This window comes from Pimephales promelas, chromosome 5 (genome assembly GCF_988280905.1).
Source record: "Pimephales promelas chromosome 5, fPimPro1.hap1.1, whole genome shotgun sequence".
Classification (NCBI taxonomy): Eukaryota; Metazoa; Chordata; class Actinopteri; order Cypriniformes; family Leuciscidae; genus Pimephales; species Pimephales promelas.
In genome coordinates, this window is record NC_142773.1 from 39656553 (window position 1) to 39680329 (window position 23777).

The 23777-nt window shown below is 37.1% G+C and overlaps 1 protein-coding gene and 1 long non-coding RNA gene across 2 annotated transcripts in view; both read left to right on the plus strand.

Annotated features, from left to right (window-relative positions):
* The first annotated feature begins 77 nt into the window (after window positions 1-77).
* On the plus strand, window positions 78-20517 carry acvr2bb (activin A receptor type 2Bb). The gene is made up of 11 exons (XM_039677335.2): window positions 78-545; window positions 4729-4936; window positions 6031-6140; window positions 7413-7564; window positions 11409-11552; window positions 11638-11781; window positions 11925-12070; window positions 12155-12269; window positions 13705-13843; window positions 14428-14558; window positions 17312-20517. The coding sequence occupies exons 1-11, from the start codon at window positions 503-505 to the stop codon at window positions 17513-17515; spliced, it is 1536 nt and encodes a 511-aa protein (XP_039533269.1). The 5' UTR covers window positions 78-502; the 3' UTR covers window positions 17516-20517.
* Window positions 20518-22581: 2064 nt separating this feature from the next.
* LOC148981504 (uncharacterized) overlaps window positions 22582-23777 on the plus strand; it is a 29865-nt gene continuing 28669 nt past the window's right edge. Inside the window, exon 1 of the long non-coding RNA XR_016168588.1 lies at window positions 22582-22832. This is a non-coding gene — a long non-coding RNA (uncharacterized LOC148981504). The remainder of the gene's footprint in view (window positions 22833-23777) is intronic.

A 23777-nucleotide genomic window follows, 5' to 3' on the forward strand; every position in this document is an offset into this window, starting at 1 on the left:
TGAACTTAATTAAGTTTCGATTGAGAGCTCATTTAATTTTAGAGTCCACCACACACACAGTGGCCCTGGTGAACATCCGGGTTTCCCGCTGGCTCCGCTGCTGTGGCTCTCAGGAGCCATTTTGGACGCTGTTCAGCTTTTCGCATGTCAGTCCCTCCTGCCCCCTCCAACTGCCCCGGCAGAGGGGGAGAAACACACGAGCTCGCGCACACAAGGGGGCTTCGCTTCTACTCTAAGCGTCCGCCAAACTCTCGCTCCTCCACGCTGGCCCGGGCAGGATGAACTGCTGGATAATTGTGGCATCAGGGACTTTATTTCCGAACAGCTCGCGTCTAAAGGATACACTGTGTTGTTGTGAATGAGAGCTCGTGTTGTTATTGTAGCGTTGACGAAACGCGCGCAGGCCCGCGGCTCCTTCGCGTTCATGTGTTTTATTCCATTCTTAAATGCTTTCACGGCATAAAGGACACCATTTAGCGCCAGGATCCTCGAAGGAAGGAATATGTTTGTTCCCTGGCTGACTTTTGCACTCATCTGGTGCACAGGTAAGGCGTTCGTTTACAGAGATTTGGTTCATCTTCAATTAAAACGATAGTATCTGGTTGGCTTTGTTACCAAACCTAGTCAGCTCCCTATCTGGACAGCGTTTCTAGTTCGCACGTGAAGCCCGATAATGCTACTAGGTAGGCAGCGCACTCGGTTTTGAAACACTGACTGTGTTACCAAACCGTTCGTGTGTTTGGGTTCATTGTAACATTATTTGTTGTTCACTTACGTGTGTCGCGCTTATTTTGATATATTTCGTTTAGTTGTGGTTTAAAAGTTTCTTCTCGTGAGCGATTTCTGTTTGTTTTAAAGACTTAATGGGCACAAAGTAAAAACAGCTGGTGGCGTGTTAAAACAATCGATCTCCACAAAACATTCAGCAGATTCACCTCATGTCTTCTTCGTGCAACATTTGGTTTCCCAGCTTGGTTTTGATTTCAGGACAGATTTATAGATATAATATAATAAACATCTCTCATTTCTTGCCTGGAATTTACATTGTGTTCAGTCCTTTATATGTGGACAATCACAATATTTGTGTTATATTTAAGGCATTTATAATTTATTATAGTCATTAATTGCCAAGTATTTGTTCAATAATTTAACTAAATTAGTTAAATATTGAAAATTATAACAATAACACTATAAAGTAAGCATCCGGTGCTGTCAAGAAAGAAAGAACTAAGTTATTTTTAAATAGTAATAGGTTAAATTTTGTTAAAAGTATAAAGGCAAATAAAAACTCTTTTAATGGTTATGGGTTGAGCTTTAGGTTTAATGGTGTCAAAAACACAGAAAACAAATAGAAATGTTATTAATAATAACGAATCTGTGCATCTTTCATTCAGCTGTGCCAAAGACAGGCCAAATAAAGATAATAAAATAATAATAATAATAACAACCCAAGGTGGTGTAGTGACATTAAAAACACACACACACACACACATATATATATATATATATATATATATTATACAAGTCAAATCAGCCAATTTTGATTAGATTTGTTGATAGAGAGATTAATATTTGTGTGTTTGTACTTTTATGTAGCCATTTTTGATTTCCCGTTTGGTCCAGTGTTTGACCAGCAGACAAAGTGTTCTGCTTTGTCCAGCTATTGATGCTGATGTATTGATTCATTGTTTTAAGGAACAGTGAGGATATCTTATCCCAAAAGCTGATTTGTAGGAGTCCCTTACAGGTCGCTGTGAGGAGGTAACCCCTTCAAAACAAAAGAGTCTTTGATACACCCCTCTAGATCAGCGTGTGTGTGTGTGTGTGTCAGCTGCGGGGTGGTGACAGGGTGAAGAAAGGTAAAATCTGTGCGCTTTGGTGTGAATGCGCACCACAGGGGATCTTAGAAACACACTTACTCTGTGTGTGTGTGTGTGTGTGTGTGTGAATGAGGAAAGTGGAGTGCTGTGGGTTTTAAGTAGGGGGCTGCTGATGTAATTCACTCTGAGTCTGATCATGTGACACCCAGTATCAGTGACAAAGAAGCTATAGATTGAACATGTGCCGATCTATCGGCAGGAATTAGCCATTAAAAGCACGTTGGACATCAACTTGCATGAACCCTGTTGCTAAAGCTTTTGTAGCTCTTATTTCTGTTGACCCTGGGCGCTTTGGTGGGTAGGTGGGGTCACATTTGCAGGGGGGGATGGGTGGCCGGCAACTATACGTCGTATTTAAAGGGGCTGACTTTGTTTTTATTTTATTTTTTTAAAGCATGAAATGAGCATAAACCACCTTGTCGGTGTAGCCCATCCAACATTATGTCATAATCTGTATTTTCCCCCATTTAAATCTGACCCTAGGAGGCCTTTTTTCCTCGCCTGTTGTGTGTATCTTACGCTATGTAAACATCTCACAATCCATGACCCAGTTCTTTGTGCAAATGTGTGCGGTGGTGCACGCCGTCGGTTATATGAAGAAGTGCCCTCTGACAGCTGATCCGACATCTGGATTTGATTTGGTGGTTTTCTTAAAGACCACAGAAACTCAATTCACGGGTCTTAAATCGTCAACCCCTGAAGCATGTGGTTTGTGGCTGTGTGTTTTGGTACTGAGGTTTGATGGGTAGTTGAACACACACTGGGGTTTCTGATGACGGGGTTTTTAAGTGTTCAAATGTCTCATTAGGTTTTGATTGATAGATAAACGTTGCTTGTTATCTATTGAACTACTTTGCAGCTATGAAAACCGATATTTGATATATTATATAATAGTTATTTGTTTACTAATAACACTGTAAAAAATATTTTCAAGATTTGTTATCACAACATATTTTCTTTTGTCAAATCAACTTTATAGTAATTTATTTAGTTGAGAACTTATTTTTTTGAGTTTCTGATGGTTAAATTAATTGTATTAACTCACTTTTTCCAGATCAATCAACTTAAAATTTTAAGGCAACCCAGGTTACTTACTTTTTTAAGTTAAACCAACAATATTTTTTTACAGTGTAGTAATCACAACATTTTTTCTTTTGTCAAATCAACTTAAATAATTTATTTAGTTCAGATAACATATAATTTTGAGTTTCTGATGGTTAAATCATTCTCCTTCATTGTATTAACTCACTTTTTCCAGTTCAATGAACTTAAAATGGCAACCAGCTTACTTACTTTTTTAAGTTAAACCATCAATATTTTTTTTACAGTGAAGATGCAGCCACACTTTTACACTATTTTGTTTTCTAATACACTATACTGTAAGTGTATATTGTAACTTCAGAAGCATTTTTAAATATATAATTTACTTAATAGAGCGCTGCATTGATAATGTATTTTTTTTAGCTCAACCAGGAAGTTAACATCACCCCTTTTTCACTCAGCAAAACCCAATTTTTCACTGTTTTTTGGATTTTTGCAGAAAAAAGCTCTGTGACCAACAAAAGTTTGTAATTCTTCCAAGTTTTGTTCATGTTGATATTCAAAGATGAACTATTATGAATTTTGAAGCCTTAAATACAGTTAAATATAGGCTGTAAGCGAACTACACAAGTCACATGACCTCAGTCACCACCAATAAGCTGCTTCCGACAACTTTTTCAATCTTTATTTAAAGAAACAAAAAAACATTGATTTTCTCTGAAATTTGTCGTTTCATCTTGTCGACATGAAAGTTTGAGTTAGAAGAGTTTGCAAGAGCGCGATTTATAAAAACAACACAACTGTAAAAAATATTTTCAAGATTTGTTATCACAACATATTTTCTTTTGTCAAATCAACTTTATAATAATTAATTTAGTTGAGATGATAACTTATTATTTTGAGTTTCTGATGGTTAAATTAATCTCCTTCATTGTATTAACTCACTTTTTCCAGTTCAATCAACCTAAAATTTTAAGGCAACCAGGTTACTTACTTTTTTTAAGTTAAACCAACAAAAAAAATGTACAGTGTAGTAATCACAACATTTTTTCTTTTGTCAAATCAACTTAAATAATTTATTTAGTTGAGAACTTATTATTTTGAGTTTCTAATGGTTAAATTAATCTCCTTCATTATATTAACTCACTTTTTCCAGTTCAAAGAACTTAAAGTAAGTAACCTGGTTGCCTTAAAATTTTAAGTTAAACCATCAATATTTTTTTACAGTGAAGGCTTTGAAAGCAAGTGAGTAGATGAGTTTACCTGATGACATAACACCCCTGACAACCTATATATATAGTCTTATTTAGACACTTGTTAGCAAACGCCGATTACAAGACAAGTAAAAGCTTTTTTTTTTTTTTAAATCACTTTTTTGTGTTGTTGATGTATTTCACGTCATAGAATAAAATGTGAAAATATCTTAAAGCATGTGTTCACCACCACAGACCTTATTTTCGGCATTTAACCAAAACCTCATTGGCTGTGTCCGAAATCGCCCCTTTACTATTTGAGGGACAGCCATTTGTAGCATTATCAAGTGCGCTCGTTCAATCCCACAAAGTGGTACAACTTATGTACACTCAACGGCTAGAGAATACCCATAATGCACTGTGAGAGTCGCAAGCCAAGTGAATTCCCGTGCATGAAGATGCCGCCCCCGGCTGAATCACCGTTTTCCAAACACAGCCATTGACTTCAGGACGATGGATTCGGAAGTGCAACTGATTTCTGTGTTCTGGCCTAGAAACGAATGCATTAAAGATTGAGATGTAGTAATAACTCGGTGTCTGTCTTTCTCTATCAGGAGCCAGTCATGCGGAGGTGGCGACCAGAGAGTGCGTCTACTACAATGATAACTGGCGGACAGAGAAAACCAATCAGAGTGGCTTTGAGAGGTGTGAGGGGGAGAAGGACAAGAGACTCCACTGTTACGCCTCCTGGTTGAACTCCAGCGGGACCATCCGCCTGGTCAAGAAAGGCTGCTGGCTCGACGACTTCAACTGTTACGACAGGTCTCGTCAAAACCACCTTTATATAATCTCACTCTTTGACTCTGTTTGACCCCCCCCCCCACACACACACTGATATGATCCAGGAAACAAATGTTTTATCACAATCATTGGAGTAGTTCACATTTGCTGATAATTTACTCACCAACTCAATTTACTCGAAAAGAAATTAAGGTTTTTGATGAAAACGTTCCAGGATTTTTCTCCATATAATGGACTTCAATGGGAACCAAACGGTTCAAGGTCCAAATGAGGGTTTCAGTGCAGCTTCAAAGGGCTTTAAACGTCACCAGACGATGAATAAGGGTCTTATCTAGCGGAACGAGCGGCCATTTAATAAATAAATAAATAAATAAACAAAGTTTAAGTTTTATAAGCTCAAATGCTCACCTTGCTCTGTTTTGTGACGCACGGTGTAAAGCGCTTTGGTGGCCATTAGGTCTATGAAAGCGCTATATAAATGCAGTCCATTTACCATTTACGTTTGTGACTCTCCTGTTCAAACTCGTTCATCCAAATTAACAAATACCGAGTCAATTCGTTCATTTTGTTCGCTGAATCAACCAAATGACTCGAAAAAGATTATTTTATTTTGATGAACCAGTTCGAACAGGAGAGTCACAAACGCGCATCACAGAGCAGATCAAGGCGAGCATTTGTGCTCATAAAAGCTAAACTTTGTTATTTATTTATTAAATGGCCGATCGTTTCACTTGATAAGACCCTTAATCATCGTCTGGAATCGTTAAAAGCCCTTTAAAGCTGCACTGAAACGCTCATTTGGACCTTGAACCGTTTGGTCCCCATTGAAGTCCATTATATGGAGAAAATCCTGGAATGTTTTCATCAAAAACCTTAATTTCTTTTCGACCGAAGAAAGAAAGACATGGACATCTTGGATGACATGGGGGTGAGTAAATTATCAGCAAAAGTTTTTTTTTTTAAAATTGAACTACTCCTTTAATATCCAAAGTCACCATATACAAGTGAATTTTGCATCCGATGACCCCTTTTAATCGAAAACCAAAAATGTGTGCAATGTTACAGCAACAACTAATTTTCAATTCCTCCCTTTCACTGTTTCTCTGTGTGAGCAGACAGGAGTGTGTGGCCACAGAAGAGAGTCCGCAGGTGTTTTTCTGCTGCTGCGAGGGAAACTATTGCAATGAGAAGTTCACACACCTGCCAGAAGCCATCGCCCCAGCAGGTAAAGCAGACTTCATGTGTCTCCTTTTGGCTCCTCTGGCCAAATCATAGCTGTGGATGCTACTTGTATTGCTGTTTGTAATGCAAATAGTTATGATTGTCAATGTTTTGGGTAGAATAAAACCTGTTTGTCATGTTATTGTCATGCTTAAAGGAGTAGTTCACTTTAAAAAAAACTTTTGCTGATAATTTACTCACCCCCATGTCATCCAAGATGTCCATGTCTTTCTTTCTTCAGTCGAAAAGAAATTAAGGGTTTTGATAAACATTTCAGGATTTTCTCCATATAATGGACTTCAATGGGAACCAAACGGTTCAAGGTCCAAAAGACAGTTTCAATACAAACTGCAAACTGTTCAAAGGGCTTTAAACGATTTCAGACGATGATTGAATAAGGGTCTTATCAAGCGAAACGATCACTCATTAAAAAAGAAAATAACAAAGTTTAACTTTTATAAACTCAAATGCTCGCCTTGCTCTGTTCTGTGATGCTCGTTCGTGACTCTCCTGTTCGAACTCGTTGATCTAATTAAACACATTTTTTCCTGAGTCAATACGTTCATTTCATTCGTTGATTGAACCAAATGAGTCGAAAAAAGATTAGTTAATTTTGATGAACAGAAGAGTAACGAACGTGCATCACAGAACAGAGCAAGGCAACCATTTGAACTTATAAAACTTTATTTTTTTTAAAAATGAGCGATCGTTTCGCTTGATAAGACTCTTATTCATTGTCTGGAATCGTTTAAAGCCCTTTGAACAGTTTGCACTGAAACTGTCTTTTGGACCTTGAACCGTTTGGTTCCCATTGAAGTCCATTATATGGAGAAAATCCTGGAATGTTTTCATCAAAAACTTTAATTTCTTTTCGACTGAAGAAAGTCTATTCACACAAATCTGACACATTGAAACATTCATAAAGAGCTCTTAAAATAAATCCATATGAATTCAGCGGTTCAATCCAAGTCTTCTGAAGACATACAATCCCTTTATATGATGAAAAGATGAATTTAGGCTTTTATTCACACATAAACATGATCAGCGAACATAAGTGTACTTGCTTGACTCACAAGAACAAAACTCACTTGTTCCTCCTTCCGTGACCATCACAGAATATGATGGATTATTATAAAGTTGATGTGTGGCCATTGCTGTGCGACGTTATAATGTCGTCAAACTTTTTTTATATAATTTGCATTTTATGTTGCACCTAAATATATATCTTGTCTGCTATTGCTGTTGAGCTGATGTTTTATTGTGTGTTTTCTTCTAGTAAAAATCCAGCCTCCAGACCCAGGCCCGTCTCTCCTGGGCGTGCTGGTTTATTCCCTTCTTCCTCTGGCCATCCTCTCTCTGGTCCTGGTGCTCGCCTGCTGGACGTACCACCAACGCAAACCACCCTACAGACACGTCGACATCGGCCAGGTCTGACATCTACTGTCTTTGTGCATTTTCAGTGCACAAAGTACCGAAACAGGGACATAATTTGTTACAATGTTGTGTTTTCTTGGTTCGATGCGTACCAAAATGTGCTTATGCAAGTCGCATGCGACAGTTTCCTCTGTGTCATCCATCAAAATAGATTGACAAGTTTGCTCCACCAGCATACTGTGGCTTTATTTGTTGCTGTCATGGCACATATGCACACACTACAGTGGGGGAAATAAGTATTTGACCCCTTGCTGATTTTGCAGGTTTGCCCACTTACAAAGAATGCAACAATCTACAATTTTAATCATATGTACATTCTAACAGTGAAAGACAGAATACCAAAGAAAATTCCAGAAAATCACATCATATAAATTTATAAAAATTGATAACCATCTGATGAGGAAAAACAAGTATTTGACCCCCTACCAAACAGCAAGTATTCTGGCTCCTACAAGCCAGTTAGTCTTTCTTTAAGACACAGCCCCAATCCCAACCAATTATCTACATCAAATACACCTGCCTCACTTCGTTACCTGTATAAAAGACACCTGTCAACACCCAAACAACCAGCATCCAACTTCACTACCATGGGCAAGACCAAAGAGCTTTCTACGGACATCAGGGACAAGATTGTCGATCTGCACAAGGCTGGGATGGGCTACAAGAGAATCAGAAAGCAACTTGGAGAGAAAAGATCAACTGTCGGTGCAGTTATAAGGAAATGGAAGAAGCACCACACCACCGCCAACCTCCCTCGGTCTGGGCCTCCACACAAGATCTCGCCTCGTGGGGTGTCCCTGATCATGCGAACGGTGAGGAATCATCCCAAAACCACAAGGGGGGAACTAATGAATCAACTGAAGGCAGCTGGGACCACAGTTACAAAAGAAACGGTTGGTAACACACTACGCCGTCATGGATTGAAATCCTGCAGCGCACGCAAGGTCCCCCTGCTCAAGAAGAAACATGTACAGGCCCGCATGAAGTTCGCCATTCACCACCTGGACGACTCAGAAGAGGCCTGGAAGAAGGTGATGTGGTCAGATGAGACCAAAATAGAACTTTTTGGCCTCAACTCAACTCGTCGTGTTTGGAGGGCAAAGAACACCGAGTACAACCCAAAGAACACCATCCCTACCGTCAAGCATGGTGGTGGCAACATCATGCTTTGGGGGTGCTTTTCAGCCAAGGGGACGGGACAACTCCATCGTATTGAGGGGAGGATGGATGGGGCCATGTATCGTAGAATTCTGGACCAACATCTCCTTCCCTCAGTGAGAGAGCTGAAGATGGGTCGAGGATGGGTGTTTCAGCACGACAACGACCCTAAGCACACCGCCAAAGCAACAAAAGAGTGGCTGAAGAAGAAGCACATCAAGGTTCTGGAGTGGCCTAGCCAGTCTCCAGACCTGAATCCAATTGAAAATCTTTGGAGGGAGCTTAAAATTCGAGTTGCCAGGAACCTGAAAGATTTGGAGGCTGTCTGCAGGGAGGAGTGGGCCAACATCCCTGCCGAAATGTGCACAAACCTTGTCACCAACTATAAAAAGCGTTTGACATCTGTGCTGGCCAATAATGGCTTTTCTACAAAATATTAATATGCTGTTTGGTAGGGGGTCAAATACTTGTTTTTCCTCATCAGATGGTTATCAATTTTAATAAATTCATATGATGTGATTTTCTGGAATTTTCTTTGGGATTCTGTCTTTCACTGTTAGAATGTACATATGATTAAAATTATAGATCGTTGCATTACTTGTAAGTGGGCAAACCTGCAAAATCAGCAAGGGGTCAAATACTTATTTCCCCCACTGTATATGAACGTAGCCGTCATTCCCGCTCTAACTGATAAATGATACATAATGGAGCGGGAATCAAGGCTTCGTCGGGACAGCGTTTTTGCAATGCACAGAGAAGAGCAATTACACGACGTTTTAAGATGAAGAGACACTCTTTGGTGTTCAACTACGATATCTAATATACTCACAGAGTTATTACACATTACCTGTTATGAATTCTAAGACCGCTTGTTTCATTGGTCCGTTAGGTCGGATTGCTTTCGTACCTCAACAGAACCGTTTTTAATCGGGCAGAGACCACCTTCGATCAGGTGATCTCGGATTGAGTGTTTTGGTGTGGATCTGAGCATGATTGCCGTGTTCATAAATACCACACAAAGCGAACTAATGCAGAAACGAACACTCTGAACGAACCAGATTTGAAAACGCCCGTATAAAAATGTGCTTAATTTTTGTAACTCCATACATACACTTTTTTATTTTTATTTTTAAGAAGTTAAGTTCTTAAAGCTACACTGTGTAACTCTTTTAGTTTATTCTTAGCTAAAAACACTTAGTTCTTTCAAAAATATATGTGCTCATTAATGTATTTTTACTTCGTTCAAGTAATAAAGTATTCTCGTGAGTGTATAATATGCCATTGAAAATACATACGGGTAAGGGGTTCTAATGTCGGTCGCCATGTTGCCCCTCCATCTTGAAAGCACATTAGCCAAAGAGGGACATACCCGTTAATTCAAGCTTCGCCTTTTGCGTTTACGTTTCGGTTAACACTCATGGACGAGGTCGAACTGGAAGCCATGTTAATCTTGGACTACATTGGCCACCGTAGAAGTTAAAAACGAAATCGGAATTGAGAGGAACAGAAACTAATATTCACTGGATGGTCATATATCTTTTCACCGCTAGATGGGGGTAAAAATCACACAGTGTAGCTTTAAAAAAAGTTAAAGGGTTAGTTGACACAAAAATAAAAACCCTGTCTGTAATGACTCTCCCTCATGTTGTTCTAACCCCGTAAGACCTTCGTTCATCTTCGGAACACGAATTAAGATATTTTTGGCGAAATCTGAGAGCTGGATCACTCCTCCATACTAGTCCATAGGCTTCTTGAGGGATTGAAACTTGCCGGCCTCAAAAAGTTATTAAAGACATTGTTAAAATAGTCCAAGTGACTACAGTGGCTCAATCTTAACTTTATCAAATGACGAGAACACTTTTTGTGAGCAAAAAAAACGAAAATAACACACACATGACCAACGTCGGCCAATAGTGAGCCTGCGTGTTGCGTAGCTCTACGCTATCACACTACGTTAACTGACTAGAGACGCAAAGATTTTTGTTTGTTTTTTGCGCACAAAAAGTGATTTCGTCGCTTGATAAAGTTAAGATTGAGCCACTGTAGTCACTTGGACTATTTTAACGATGTCTTCAATGACTTTTCGAGGCCGGCAAGTTTCAATCCCTCAAGAAGCCTATGGACTAGTATGCAGGAGTGATCCAGCTCTCAGATTTCATCAAAAATATCTTAATTTGTGTTCTGAAGATGAACGAAGGTTTTATGGGGTTTGAATACTGACATAATTTTCATTTTGGGTGAACTATCCCTTTAAATTAAGCTACGATGCATTCGTTTTATCAAAAGTGACCGTTATAATGTTACAAACGATTTCTATTTCAAATAAATTCTGTTCTATTGAACTTTCTATTCAATAAAAGGATCCGCAAAGAATTTTATTACGAATTCCACAAAAATATGAAACGGCACAGCTGTTCTTAACATTGATAATAATAAGAAATGTTTCTGGAGCAGCAAATCAGCATATTAGAGTGATTTCTGAAGGATCATGTGACACTGACTGAAGATCACATTCATTCACATGATTAAATTACATTTGAAAATATTTCAAAATAGAAAATATTTCACAAATATACTCTTATACTCGTAGTAGTGAGCAAAATGTATGTCATATTAATGTATATTCTTTGATTATACAGCTGCTCTTATATGTGATTTTAATTTTGATTGTCTTGATTAGGATGCTGGTCTTCCTCCACCGTCTCCACTGGTCGGACTAAAGCCTCTGCAGTTGCTGGAGTTGAAGGCTAGGGGGCGCTTTGGCTGTGTGTGGAAGGCCCAGTCCCTGAGCGAATATGTGGCGGTGAAAATATTTCCCATCCAGGTACTTATTCCACTCTTAAGAAGATTTCTTGTTTTGGTTTTCTCAAATGAGTTCTAATGCTTGCTTCTGAAACAATGTGTAACAGGACAAGCAGTCATGGCAAAACGAAAGAGACATTTACCTCACCGAGGGTTTTAAACATGAGAATATTCTACGCTACATCTCAGCTGAGAAACGAGGCACCAACCTTCAGATGGAGTTGTGGCTGGTCACAGAATTCCACGAAAGGGTCAGTGTGTGTTTCATTTTTCTTCGAATGTCCCTATAACTATAAAGTTGTGGGCGTAAAATGATGTTTTAAAGATGCACCAAATAAAAACTGCATGGAAGCAATCATAATGCCATAAAAATGTCAATCTTTATTCGTTGCAGGGCTCGCTAACAGATTACCTGAAGGGTAACCCGGTGAGCTGGCCTCAGTTGTGTCATATATCCGCAAGTATGTGCCGTGGCCTGGCGTACCTTCATGAAGACCTTCCTTACCGTGCAGAGGGACCTAAACCAGCGATTGCACACAGGTACACAAACCTGATCTTGCAGCATTTGATGTGAAACTCTTTTAAAAGCTGTAGGCGTTGGGTGATTTGATGTTTGTTTTGCAGAGATTTTAAGAGCAAGAATGTCCTGCTCAAGATGGATTTAACCGCAGTGATTGCAGACTTTGGGTTAGCGGTGCGCTTTGAGCCTGGGAAACCGCCTGGAGATACGCACGGTCAGGTGAGGATCTGAGCGCAAACAGATGAAGATGAGCCTTTGACTACTTTTCACTTCATATATCCTTATATAATATCTGAAATAAATTTGAAGTAAAAAAAAAAACGAAAACAATCTACTGCAATATGCAGTCATTTTGGGGTTGGTAATATTTTCTTTTTTCCTTACCAAGGCTACATTTATTTGTTAAAAAATACAATATTCCTGTTGTCAAAGCTGTATTTTCAGCATCATTACTCCAGTCTTTAGTGTCACATGATCCTTCAGAAATTACTCTAATATGCTGATTTGCTGCTTAAAAAAAGTCTTATCAATGTTAAAAATAGCTGTTGCTTCATATTTTTGTGGATTCTGTGATGCATTATTTAATGAATAGGAACTTCAAAAAAGCAGCATTAATTTGAAATAGAATTTGAAATAGATTTTAGAAATTTGAACTTTATCATTGCCTTAACTATGAATTCTAATATGTTTAAAGCATCCTCGCTGAAGTTATTTCTTTAAAAAATAATAATAATAATTCAATGACCCCAAATTGTATATCATCATTTCAGGAAAAAATCAATAACATAAATGCAATCAGAAAAAAATCTAAAATATAAATGCAAATCCAATGAAACACTAGTCTAACCCATCTTATTCTTGCAATTTTCCATTGTGCTGTGAAAATATTGCTGCTCTTATGATAAAGTGCTTGTGATGTTTCTCTTCGTCTTGGAATAAAAGCATCTGCTAAATAAATAAATGTAAAAACATTTTGTTTTCAGTCCGAGATCAAATCAATTTTACAGAAGGATTATAAAAATGAAAAAGCTTAATAAAAAGAAAAGGCAAATGTGTCGGTCCCGACACATCTTCATTACTTCAGTTCAAATAAATAACGTTAAAAAAATCTGAAGCTAAGAAATACAAATATATATATATATATATATATATATATATATTTGTTAATATAAAATAGTATGAATTTTACTGTTATATAAATATACACATGTCATAAATATATAAATACTATATATATATATGGATATAATTGATATATATATATATATATATATATATATATATATATATATATATATATATAAATATATTAAATATAAAAATATATAAATGATTTTTAAATTATATATAAAAATATATGTAAAAAATAAATATATATAAAATTTGTTAATATAAAATAGTATTTATATCTAAACATAAATATATGAATTTTATTGTTATAAAAATATAAATGTCATAAATATATAAATACTTTATATATATATATATATATATATATAATACAAATTTTTTTTGTAAGCTTTCATATTTTTTCATTGTGCCAATTATAAGTCAACATAAGTGCAAGTTTGAATAATTGGCTGTTGCCAAGGTTGTGTAATGACAGTGAAGCTGTGTGTCTAATATGTGATTGTGTTTTCTGTGCCCGTCACAGGTGGGAACGCGCCGTTACATGGCCCCAGAGGTGCTGGAGGGAGCCATTAATTTCCAAAGGGACGCCTTCCTGAGGATCGACATGTACGCTCTAGGACTGGTGCTCTGGGAACTGGTGTCTCGCTGCACCGCCTCTGATGGTGAGTCCACACACACTTCAGGATCTCCGGCTCTGTGTGTGCAGTCTGGAATTTATGCATGTTTAAATTGAATTACTTACTGAGGAGAATACTAAACCATAATGAGTGTATAATATAATATATATATTACATAATCAGCACATAAACTTTAAAGCTTGCAAGGAGATATTTTAATTATTTATTAATAAACCAGTGTTTTTTAAGTCAGTGTCGGCTGCCATCTCCGCTGTATAGTGAAATGCACCATTACATAATCAGAGTATTTCTACATTTCAAGCTTTCTATAGATATATTGCTCTCATGTCTGTGATGCAAGTCTCCTGAGTTTTGGTTCGTTTTTGGGACATGTAGTAGCTTACTTTAAGAATACTTTATCTTCCACACTCTACACAAATGCTTGCATATGCACCTAATGATAGCACACATTTATCTAAGTTAACATTAGAGCGAGCTAGTGACTTTATTTTATTTTTTATTACCGACTAGTAAAATTTTAGTCGTCTACGCCTCTTCTCGTCGAATAACGTTTAGTGAAGTATTAGGGGTAGCCCTGATATTGTGTGTGCTGTTGCTGTCTCACTCAGGTCCTGTAGGCGAGTACCAGCTGCCCTTTGAGGAGGAGGTGGGCCAGCACCCTTCCCTGGAGGACCTTCAAGACGCGGTGGTCCACAAGAAGATACGGCCCATCTTTAAAGACTGCTGGATTAAACATCCGGTGAGAAAATACATTTGAATAGGAATTAGGGCTGCACTGTTAATCCAAATCAAACCAAACCATATGTTCCTTTACACGCGAGCAGGTCCTGATCTGCTTGTTTTCAGCGGTTCACTGTAAATTCTGATCCACATAAACTTCATCTCTTGCCACGTACATTTAATAAATATTTTAATATTTTTATTTAGTAATAATAATAAAAACTTTATTATTATTATTATGAAATTTATAGCCATATTAATATTCACAGCACAACACAGCAAACCTGGATTTTTTTGAAATCGCAATTGAAATCAGAAATCTATGGAAGCTTGTTTCTGCCACTGAATAAAAAAATAATAATAATTGCGACTTTTTCTTACAATTGCGAGATATGAAGTCGCAATTGCGAGACATAGTCGCAATCGTGAGAAATAAAGTCGCAATCGTGAGAAATAAAGTAGCAATCGTGAGAAATAAAGTAGCAATTGCGAGAAATAAAGTAGCAGTTGCGAGAAATAAAGTAGCAAATGCGAGAAATAGTCGCAATTGCGCGAAATAAAGTCGCAATTGCGAGAAATAAAGTAGCAATTGCAAGAAATAAAGTAGCAGTTGCGAGAAATAAAGTCGCAATTGCGAGAAATAAAGTAGCAGTTGCGAGAAATAAAGTCGCAATTGCGATAAATAAAGTAGAAGTTGCGAGAAATAGTCGCAATCGTGAGAAATAAAGTAGCAGTTGCGAGAAATAGTCGCAATCGTGAGAAATAAAGTAGCAATTGCGAGAAATAAAGTAGCAGTTGCGAGAAATAAAGTAGCAAATGCGAGAAATAGTCGCAATTGCGTGAAATAAAGTCGCAATTGCGAGAAATAAAGTAGCAATTGCGAGAAATAGTCGCAATCGTGAGAAATAAAGTAGCAATTGCGAGAAATAAAGTAGCAGTTGCGAGAAATAAAGTCACAATTGCGAGAAATAAAGTAGCAGTTGCGAGAAATAAAGTCGCAATTGCGAGAAATAAAGTAGCAGTTGCGAGAAATAAAGTCGCAATTGCGAGAAATAAAGTAGCAGTTGCGAGAAATAGTCGCAATCGTGAGAAATAAAGTAGCAGTTGCGAGAAATAGTCGCAATCGTGAGAAATAAAGTAGCAATTGCGAGAAATAGTCGCAATCGTGAGAAATAAAGTAGCAATTGCGAGAAATAGTCGCAATCGTGAGAAATAAAGTAGCAGTTGCGAGAAATAGTCGCAATCGTGAGAAATAAAGTAGCAGTTGCGAGAAATAGTCGCAATCGTGAGAAATAAAGTAGCAGTTGCGAGAAATAGTCGCAATCGTGAGAAATAAAGTAGCAGTTGCGAGAAATAGTCGCAATCGTGAGAAATAAAGTAGCAATTGCGAGAAATAAAGTAGCAGTTGCGAGAAATAGTAGCAATCGTGAGAAATAAAGTAGCAATTGCGAGAAATAAAGTAGCAGTTGCGAGAAATAAAGTAGCAAATGTGAGAAATAGTCGCAATTGCGTGAAATAAAGTCGCAATCGTGAGAAATAAAGTAGCAATTGCGAGAAATAAAGTAGCAATTGCGAGAAATAGTCGCAATCGTTAGAAATAAAGTAGCGATTGCGCGAAATAAAGTCACAATTGTGAGAAATAAAGTAATTAAATAAAGAAATAAAGACTTTTTATCTCACTTTTCCTCACAATTGCGAGTTTAAATCTCGCAATTCTGACTTTATAACATATAATTGCGAATTTATATCTCAATTCTGACATCTTTTCTCAGAATTGTGAGATATAAACGCGCAATTGCGAGGATAACTTTTTTCCCCCTCAGAAGAGTTTATATCTCGCAATTCTGACTGCACAACACACAATTCTGACTTTATATCTCGCAATTCTGACTTTATAACTCAACTGTGACTTTATATCAATCAATTCTGACTTTATATCAATCAATTCTGACTTTATATCTTGCAGTTCTGACTTTACAACTCAATTCTGACTTTATAACTCGCAATTCTGACTTTATATCTCGCAAGTCTGACTTTATATCTCGCAATTCTGACGGTATAACTCAATTCTGACTTTATAACTCGCAATTCTGACTTTATATCTCGCAATTCTGACTTTATAACTCAACTGTGACTTTATATCAATCAATTCTGACTTTATATATCGCAATTCTGACTTTATATCACGCAATTCTGACTTTACAACTCAATTCTGACTTTATAACTCGCAATTCTGACTTTATATCTCGCAAGTCTGACTTTATATCTCGCAATTCTGACGTTATAACTCAATTCTGACTTTATAACTCGCAATTCTGACTTTATATCTCGCAATTCTGACTTTATAACTCAACTGTGACTTTATATCAATCAATTCTGACTTTATATCTCGCAGTTCTGACTTTATATCACGCAATTCTGACTTTACAACTCAATTCTGACTTTATATCTCGCAATTCTGACTTTATAACTCGCAATTCGGACTTTATATCTCACAATTCTGACTTTACAACTCAATTCTGACTTTATATCTCGCAATTCTGACTTTATATCTCGCAATTCTGACTTTATATCTCTTAATTCTGACTTTACAACACGCAATTCTGACTTTACAACACTCAATTCAGACTTTATATCACACAATTCTGACTTTACAACACGCAATTCTGACTTTATATCTCGAGTTCTGACTTTATATCTCTCAATTCTGACTTTATATCTCGCAATTCTGACTTTATAACAAGCAATTCTGACTTTGTTTCTCACCACCAGGGTTTGGGCCAGTTATGCGAGACCATCGAGGAGTGCTGGGACCACGACGCCGAGGCTCGGCTCTCCGCGGGCTGTGTGGAGGAGCGCATCTCCACCGCCTCCAGGGCACCCAACACCATCAACACGTCTACCTCAGAGTGCCTGGTCTCCATGGTCACGTCTGACAGCGACACGGACCTTCCTCCCAAAGAGTCCAGCACCTGAACCTGAACGCTGCAGAGTAATCAACCTCTCCAGTAATGTGAACTTTGCTGCTAATTTGATCTCTTGATCGTCATGTATTTAATTTTTTCGCATCGTTGGATCGGTTTCACCAGCACATTCATCTACTGTATTCTTCCTCTCGGAAGGCAGACACACAAAAAAACCCTCAAACGTGAGAAGACTGAACTCTCAGAGGGCATTCAGGGGATTGTTTCAGACTGCTGGGATATGAGCACACGTTACCTCATCATTTTTAATGCCATTTTTATGTTGTTGGTTTGTTTTTTTGCCTTCACTCCATGAATACCTCCATCCGAACGCTCTACCCCGGATTTATCGAGTCTACGCGACGATCTGATGACTGTTACACTAAAGCAACCTTCCCAAGAGCACACATGGTCCTCTTTGTTCTCAGTGAATTTTAGCGTAGTTTTATTGCTGTTTACCTGTACCCTTTCTTCCCTGAAATGTCTCGTGGGATGTTGTTTTTTCTTATTTGCGTTTGTGACGGCAGTGGTCTGGGACACTGGAAGCTGAAGGCAGCAGGACTGTTATGATTTGAGCTGCCTTTCAGAGCGTCGGGATAGATTTTAATGTAGCATCCGCTTGTCGTTGACGCGTTAAATTGAAGTATCAGAAGTGCCATCAGTAGAGCATCCCGAGCGGCGTGTTTTAGCGTTCGTTGTTTCTGCGCGACAAGAGCTGCAGTTAATTTTTTTTTTACGCTGCGGCCGCACAAAGACCAGCGCTGCGTTACAGGTTTGATTTTCAATCACAGCTAAATGTATCGGTGCATCAGGAAAGTGTGTGACGTTTCTCCACTACACTACTCAGGTAAACTCTGTGCACGTGATTGTGTGACCGCTCACTTTTACAGCAATAGTTCTCCGCATTATGGTGAATCTCACTAAGAAAAACCAGGGTCATAAATCATTTTCAAATCAAAATGAAAAAAATATTGAATTATACAGTTCTCCAAGAAATTAAAGCTTATTTTTAGGGCCAAGGGTGCTGTTATATTCATAACCGTCAAACACACTTTCACCTAATAATCATTGACGTAATGCTAAAGAATTCAAATGAAAAGAAATTTGTGTAAGGAATTTGGTACAACAAAAACTACCTTCAAATTTATTTAATTTGTAGAGCACAAATGTAAAACATATTTACAGATGTGCTTAACAAATGTTAAATTTCTTGCATCAGTAGTAAAACTTTTTTTTTTGCACATCACAAGTGATTTAAAAATATATATATTATTATTATTGCCAAAATGGGCTTAATTTTCATGTCACAATATAAAAAAAATCATAATGGTCCTAAAATAGGATAAGTTTTCTTTAATTTAGCAGAAAATAAAGCAAAATGTGGGCTTTTGCAGCATACATTTATAACCGTAGATAAGCAACAGTTTTTGTCCCACAAGTTATCATTACCGTAATGCAAAAAAAAACTGTAAAAGTATAGAAATAATTTGTAAAGATTTTTGTTCTAATGATGTGAAGCACAACAAAAATTACCATATTTTATAATTTTAATGTTTGTTTTTTTTCCATTCAACAAATTTTTTTTTCTTTTTTGCATTACGGTAATGAGAACAAAATGTGCTACACATTTATGAAAATAATGTCAAAGTATATTAAAAAAAAAAACATAATGGTCCTAACAATTAAGCAACAATTTATCCCCCAAATTATCCTTACCTTAATGCAAAATAAAAAAACAAAAGCACAGATTTTTTTATTTTATTTTTTACACTGCTGTAATGACAATAAAATTTGCTGAAATACCTTTAGGACCATTTTTTTTTTTTAATATTGTGAAATTATTTTAAAGTTGACTTTATTCACTTTCTAGTTTCTTATTTTTTCTGTTGATGTTTGAGGTGAAAAATGACCTGGACTTTTCTTGATTCACGATCATCACAGCAGTGATTTCTCCGAGCTGGCCTGTTTCAGCAATAACTTCAGTAGTGAAGAAGACTGAATGTCCGTAGTGCTGGAATCTGCTCTGTCAAACTGTTCAATCGTCTCATGGACTCCCAGTGTTGTTCAGAAACAGGCAGCTTTTATCAAACTCGTTCAGCGTAACACTAAAACCATCACTGAATATCCACCTTCATTCGCTCAGTGATTAGATATACCTCAGAAATTGTGAGTTTTTTTTTTTATATACAGTATATAAATATATATATATATATATATAAAAAGTATTTTATTCTGTTTTGTGGTAGCAATATAATTTAATATACAGCTGCTTTTCTGTGATTTTAAAGGAGATCTTTTTATTTTTACTCGGTTGTTTTTAACAGAAGGTGCTCTGAATTTGATCGCCAGGTGCTCGGTGCATTTCACAAGGTTTTTTGTGTGTGTGTGCGCGTGTGTGTGTGTGTGTGTGTTTGCTTTGAGTCAAGCATCCACAGTTGAAATAGCTTCTGTGGTTCAGACTAACTGTTCTCTGAGGACATGCAAACCTTTCACAGTTTTTCGTTTGTTTGTTTGTGTGGTACATGTATCTTCCTTCGTCTCCACCTTAACAATTGTATTAAGTTGGATTTGTCTATTATCAAATCAGGGATTTGAAATATAATTAAAGTATTGCAGTGCAAGTTGTGCAAATTTTAGTTTAAGCCAAACTTTGTATCCTATATCAGGTGTTGATGTGTGATGTATATAATGATATTAGATCTGCTAAATGATGTAGTTGAAGCATCTTTTACTCTTGTTATATTTCTCTACGTTTCACATAAATTGAAGAAGTGTTCATACATTAGGACTACCTGAGTACAGATTTCCCATGATCCTTTGCTGGCCTGATGTGGGCTGGTTCTCATTAAGGAGATATGATGGAGGTCTGTTGATGTGTTTTGATTTTTATTATTTTTACTGCTGCTAATGTAGTAAATGTGTTGTGTTGTCCCTGTTTGGGTCATTTCAGATTCTGCTGCCATGTTCAGTATTTTGTTGAAATAAACATTACCCATGTTTCTCACTCAAACGTCATGTTTGTCGGATGAAGAGACTTTTGTTATTTCTATTTCTCTATCTCTTTATTGATTGTCTCTTGTCTTTGTATTAGCCTACCCCTCAAAACTGATGCAAATTTTCTTTGGAAATGTTAAAAAAGAAAGGTAAATGAGACATTATAACTCGCAGTTGTGATTTTTTCCGTCAGAATTGTGAGATGCTAACAACTCGCGCCTGAATTTGATATTACCTGTAGAAGATTTGACTTGATTCACCACGTTCGAATATGAACAAATTGGCCTATATCGTTTTAGACAAACACATTCTAACCTGTAGTTTTCAATTTTTATCAATTATACAAATACATTTTTTTTTAAAAGATTTAATTCACTTACACACTTGGCTTTAAAAAAAATATTTGTATGACGCTTTGTTATGACTATATGCACCAGCAGAGGGCAGTGTGTGCTCATGATCTCTCAGCGCATGCGCTCATGTCGGACAGATGTTGAATGCAAGGTTAGGAAACAACATAACATATGGACAGTCCCATTTAATTCCCACAGAAATCTCGCCTGACTCCTCTGTTCCTGTAAGGATATACGACAATACACCAGGAATGAGAAATTACTGAAATCCTCAGAAAGAGTCACAAGACAACCTGCTAAGGCAATTGGTCGTGAGTGTTTTGGTTTATCAGTTAAAAAAAAAAAAAAACTTCTTTAGAAACCTTTTAATGCAAATATGTTTGCATAAACAGTTCTTAATTCACTTTCCCACAAATTAAAGCCTTAAAACAGAAAGTCTCAAATTCACGAAGTCATTGCATTAAATATGCTGCAGTTTATGTCATGTTTTACGATACAAAAAAACTATAGTCATCCCTGATTGGTCTTAACCCCAGTGACGGGTAGGTTTAGGGGCGGGGTTATGGGTAGGCCATCGTGGGGTCTGGATAACAGGAAAGTACAAAATAAAAAAAACATGAATATCCTTAAATCAAGATATAAAATAAACTTAAGTTTTGTTCCCTTAGGAGAGTGGTAACTACATTGTGTCGCAAAGCTGCGGTAACTCCTCCCTTCACTTTTGTTGAAACCTAATGGGCTAACGTCAGCTTGGAAAAGCTGACCAATTGTCGCGAAGTATGCAAATACTGACAGGCTCGAGGGCATTATAGAATTCATACGCGCGACAATTGCCTCAGAATCTTTTTTTTTCACGCTGCCATCGCAAAAAATGCACCAGGATGACTAGCAACCTCTTTCTCCAAGCATCCGATGGCTTCAACTTGCCAGATTTGTTCTGGAGGCAAAGATGATGACGGGGCCTGGAGCCGCCACCATCCATCATCATCACGCTCACTCGGCCTCTTCTTAGACGCGAACTTTCTCAAACCTATTTTCTATAACGGGTTCTAATCCGCCCTCTGTTTAGTTTTTTTTCTTTCATTAAAACCGAATATGTTCATCAGTGGTTACAGTCTATATCAAGCAGGAACACATTTGTGTGCATTTTATTTTGTGATTTCACCGGAATGAATAGTCTCCACAACCGCGATAGATTGAAGTGCGTGCAGTTCGCGTCCGATGCCACGGAGAACACTGAACACACATTTTAGCGTTGATCTAAAATGATCTCTTATTTAAGAGCGAACTAAATTAAAGCTCTGCTAGTTAATTGGAAATGTTTTATTTGCATTAGGTACATCCGTGCCTCAATGTTTCCAAAAGTGGTGGGTACAAAATGACTAATGACGAAATCTGTGTCCCCACCGAAATCGACGCCTATGATGACAACTCAATGTTGCTGTCGGCATCGGAGAAGGACTGAGCAGCGCCTGAACCGAACTACTCAGACCAAGTCCTCACAAAAGTAGTTTATTCAGTGTAATAAAGCCTCTCCTTCATTTACATCCATTTTAAAAAACGGCCTCTGGTCTCCTTGCCTGCACAGCATTAACAGACATTACACTTTTTTCACCTACGGTTGCAGTCTTGCCTTCATTTGTGTACGGCTTTAACATAAAATGAAGGCTATTGGATAATTGAAAAAAACAAGACTTTTAGTATGCCCTGCCTCAACTTCCTGTTTGAATAGGAAACACTTCAACACTGGAAAGACAGCTGTGTTTGTCAAACCATTTCAAGAGATATTTAAAGTCGCCTGTCTTGTGCACTACGTTTAAGTCTTAATGACTTTGTGTTATAAACAGACCAAAAGTGAAGTCTTTGTTCAAGCAAACTCTCTCAGTTACAAATATTTAGACTAGCTTGATGTTTTCGATTACAACATGCAGACGCAGTGGACAGAAGCTGAACTGAAGCATCCCTCAGACAAACAACAAACCGGTAAGAGACACAAACTTTAAATAGAGCAAGACAGGTATGCAAATGATGTTGTGAAAAACGAATGTTGTAACTTCTATTGATGCAGTGTGGAATCATTTCAACAGATTTTAATGTCAGGGTCATGATGACACGTTTTATTTCGTGATCATGACATGCTGACTCCATGCAAGATTAAATAATGGCAAAGGAAATGCATTAAAATGAACAACAGCAAAAAAAAAAAAAAAAAAAGCCTTTTTCAGGAAAAGTCTCTTTTTCAGTTTAGTGGAAATAAGCAGAGCTTCCCTCCGGGTCAGGATTTCTCCAAACCTTTCTAAGCCCTTGCTGACCCAACAGATGGACTGCGTTAATTGCATTTTTTTTTTTTCCTATGGTGGATTATTATGATCATATTATGATTTTTGTTTGTTTCTCAGAAGATGGTGCTGTACACATTTGCTTGTGTATTTCAAGAACTGGAATCATATTTCCATTGTAGCGTTCCATGGTGTCATCATATGAACATTTATTAATTCATTCATCGGTTTATTAATTCATTCATCGATTATTTTGAACCCACACATTCCCACAAATGGTGACTGAATTGACCAAACTATTCGTATTGATATCTCCCAAAAGACCTTATCAGAGATATCAAAATAGCAAGAGACGATTCGATTATATACATTTTTGGGGGTATTTTCATGAGGTCAAAGGTCACAAATGTGCTTTGCTGCTGATGTCATGCACTTTATGTCTCAGTGTCAGTGTTTTTTTTTTGTTTGGTTTTTTTTTTTCACAAACGCACGCATGCAGATTTTGTAGTCTTTATGACAGTTTAACCTGGCTTTACTGAGTTGTTGTTATTAATATATACACACACATATATACTATATATACACACAAACAAACATCCATGTGTATTTAATAAATATATATATATATATATATATATATATATATATG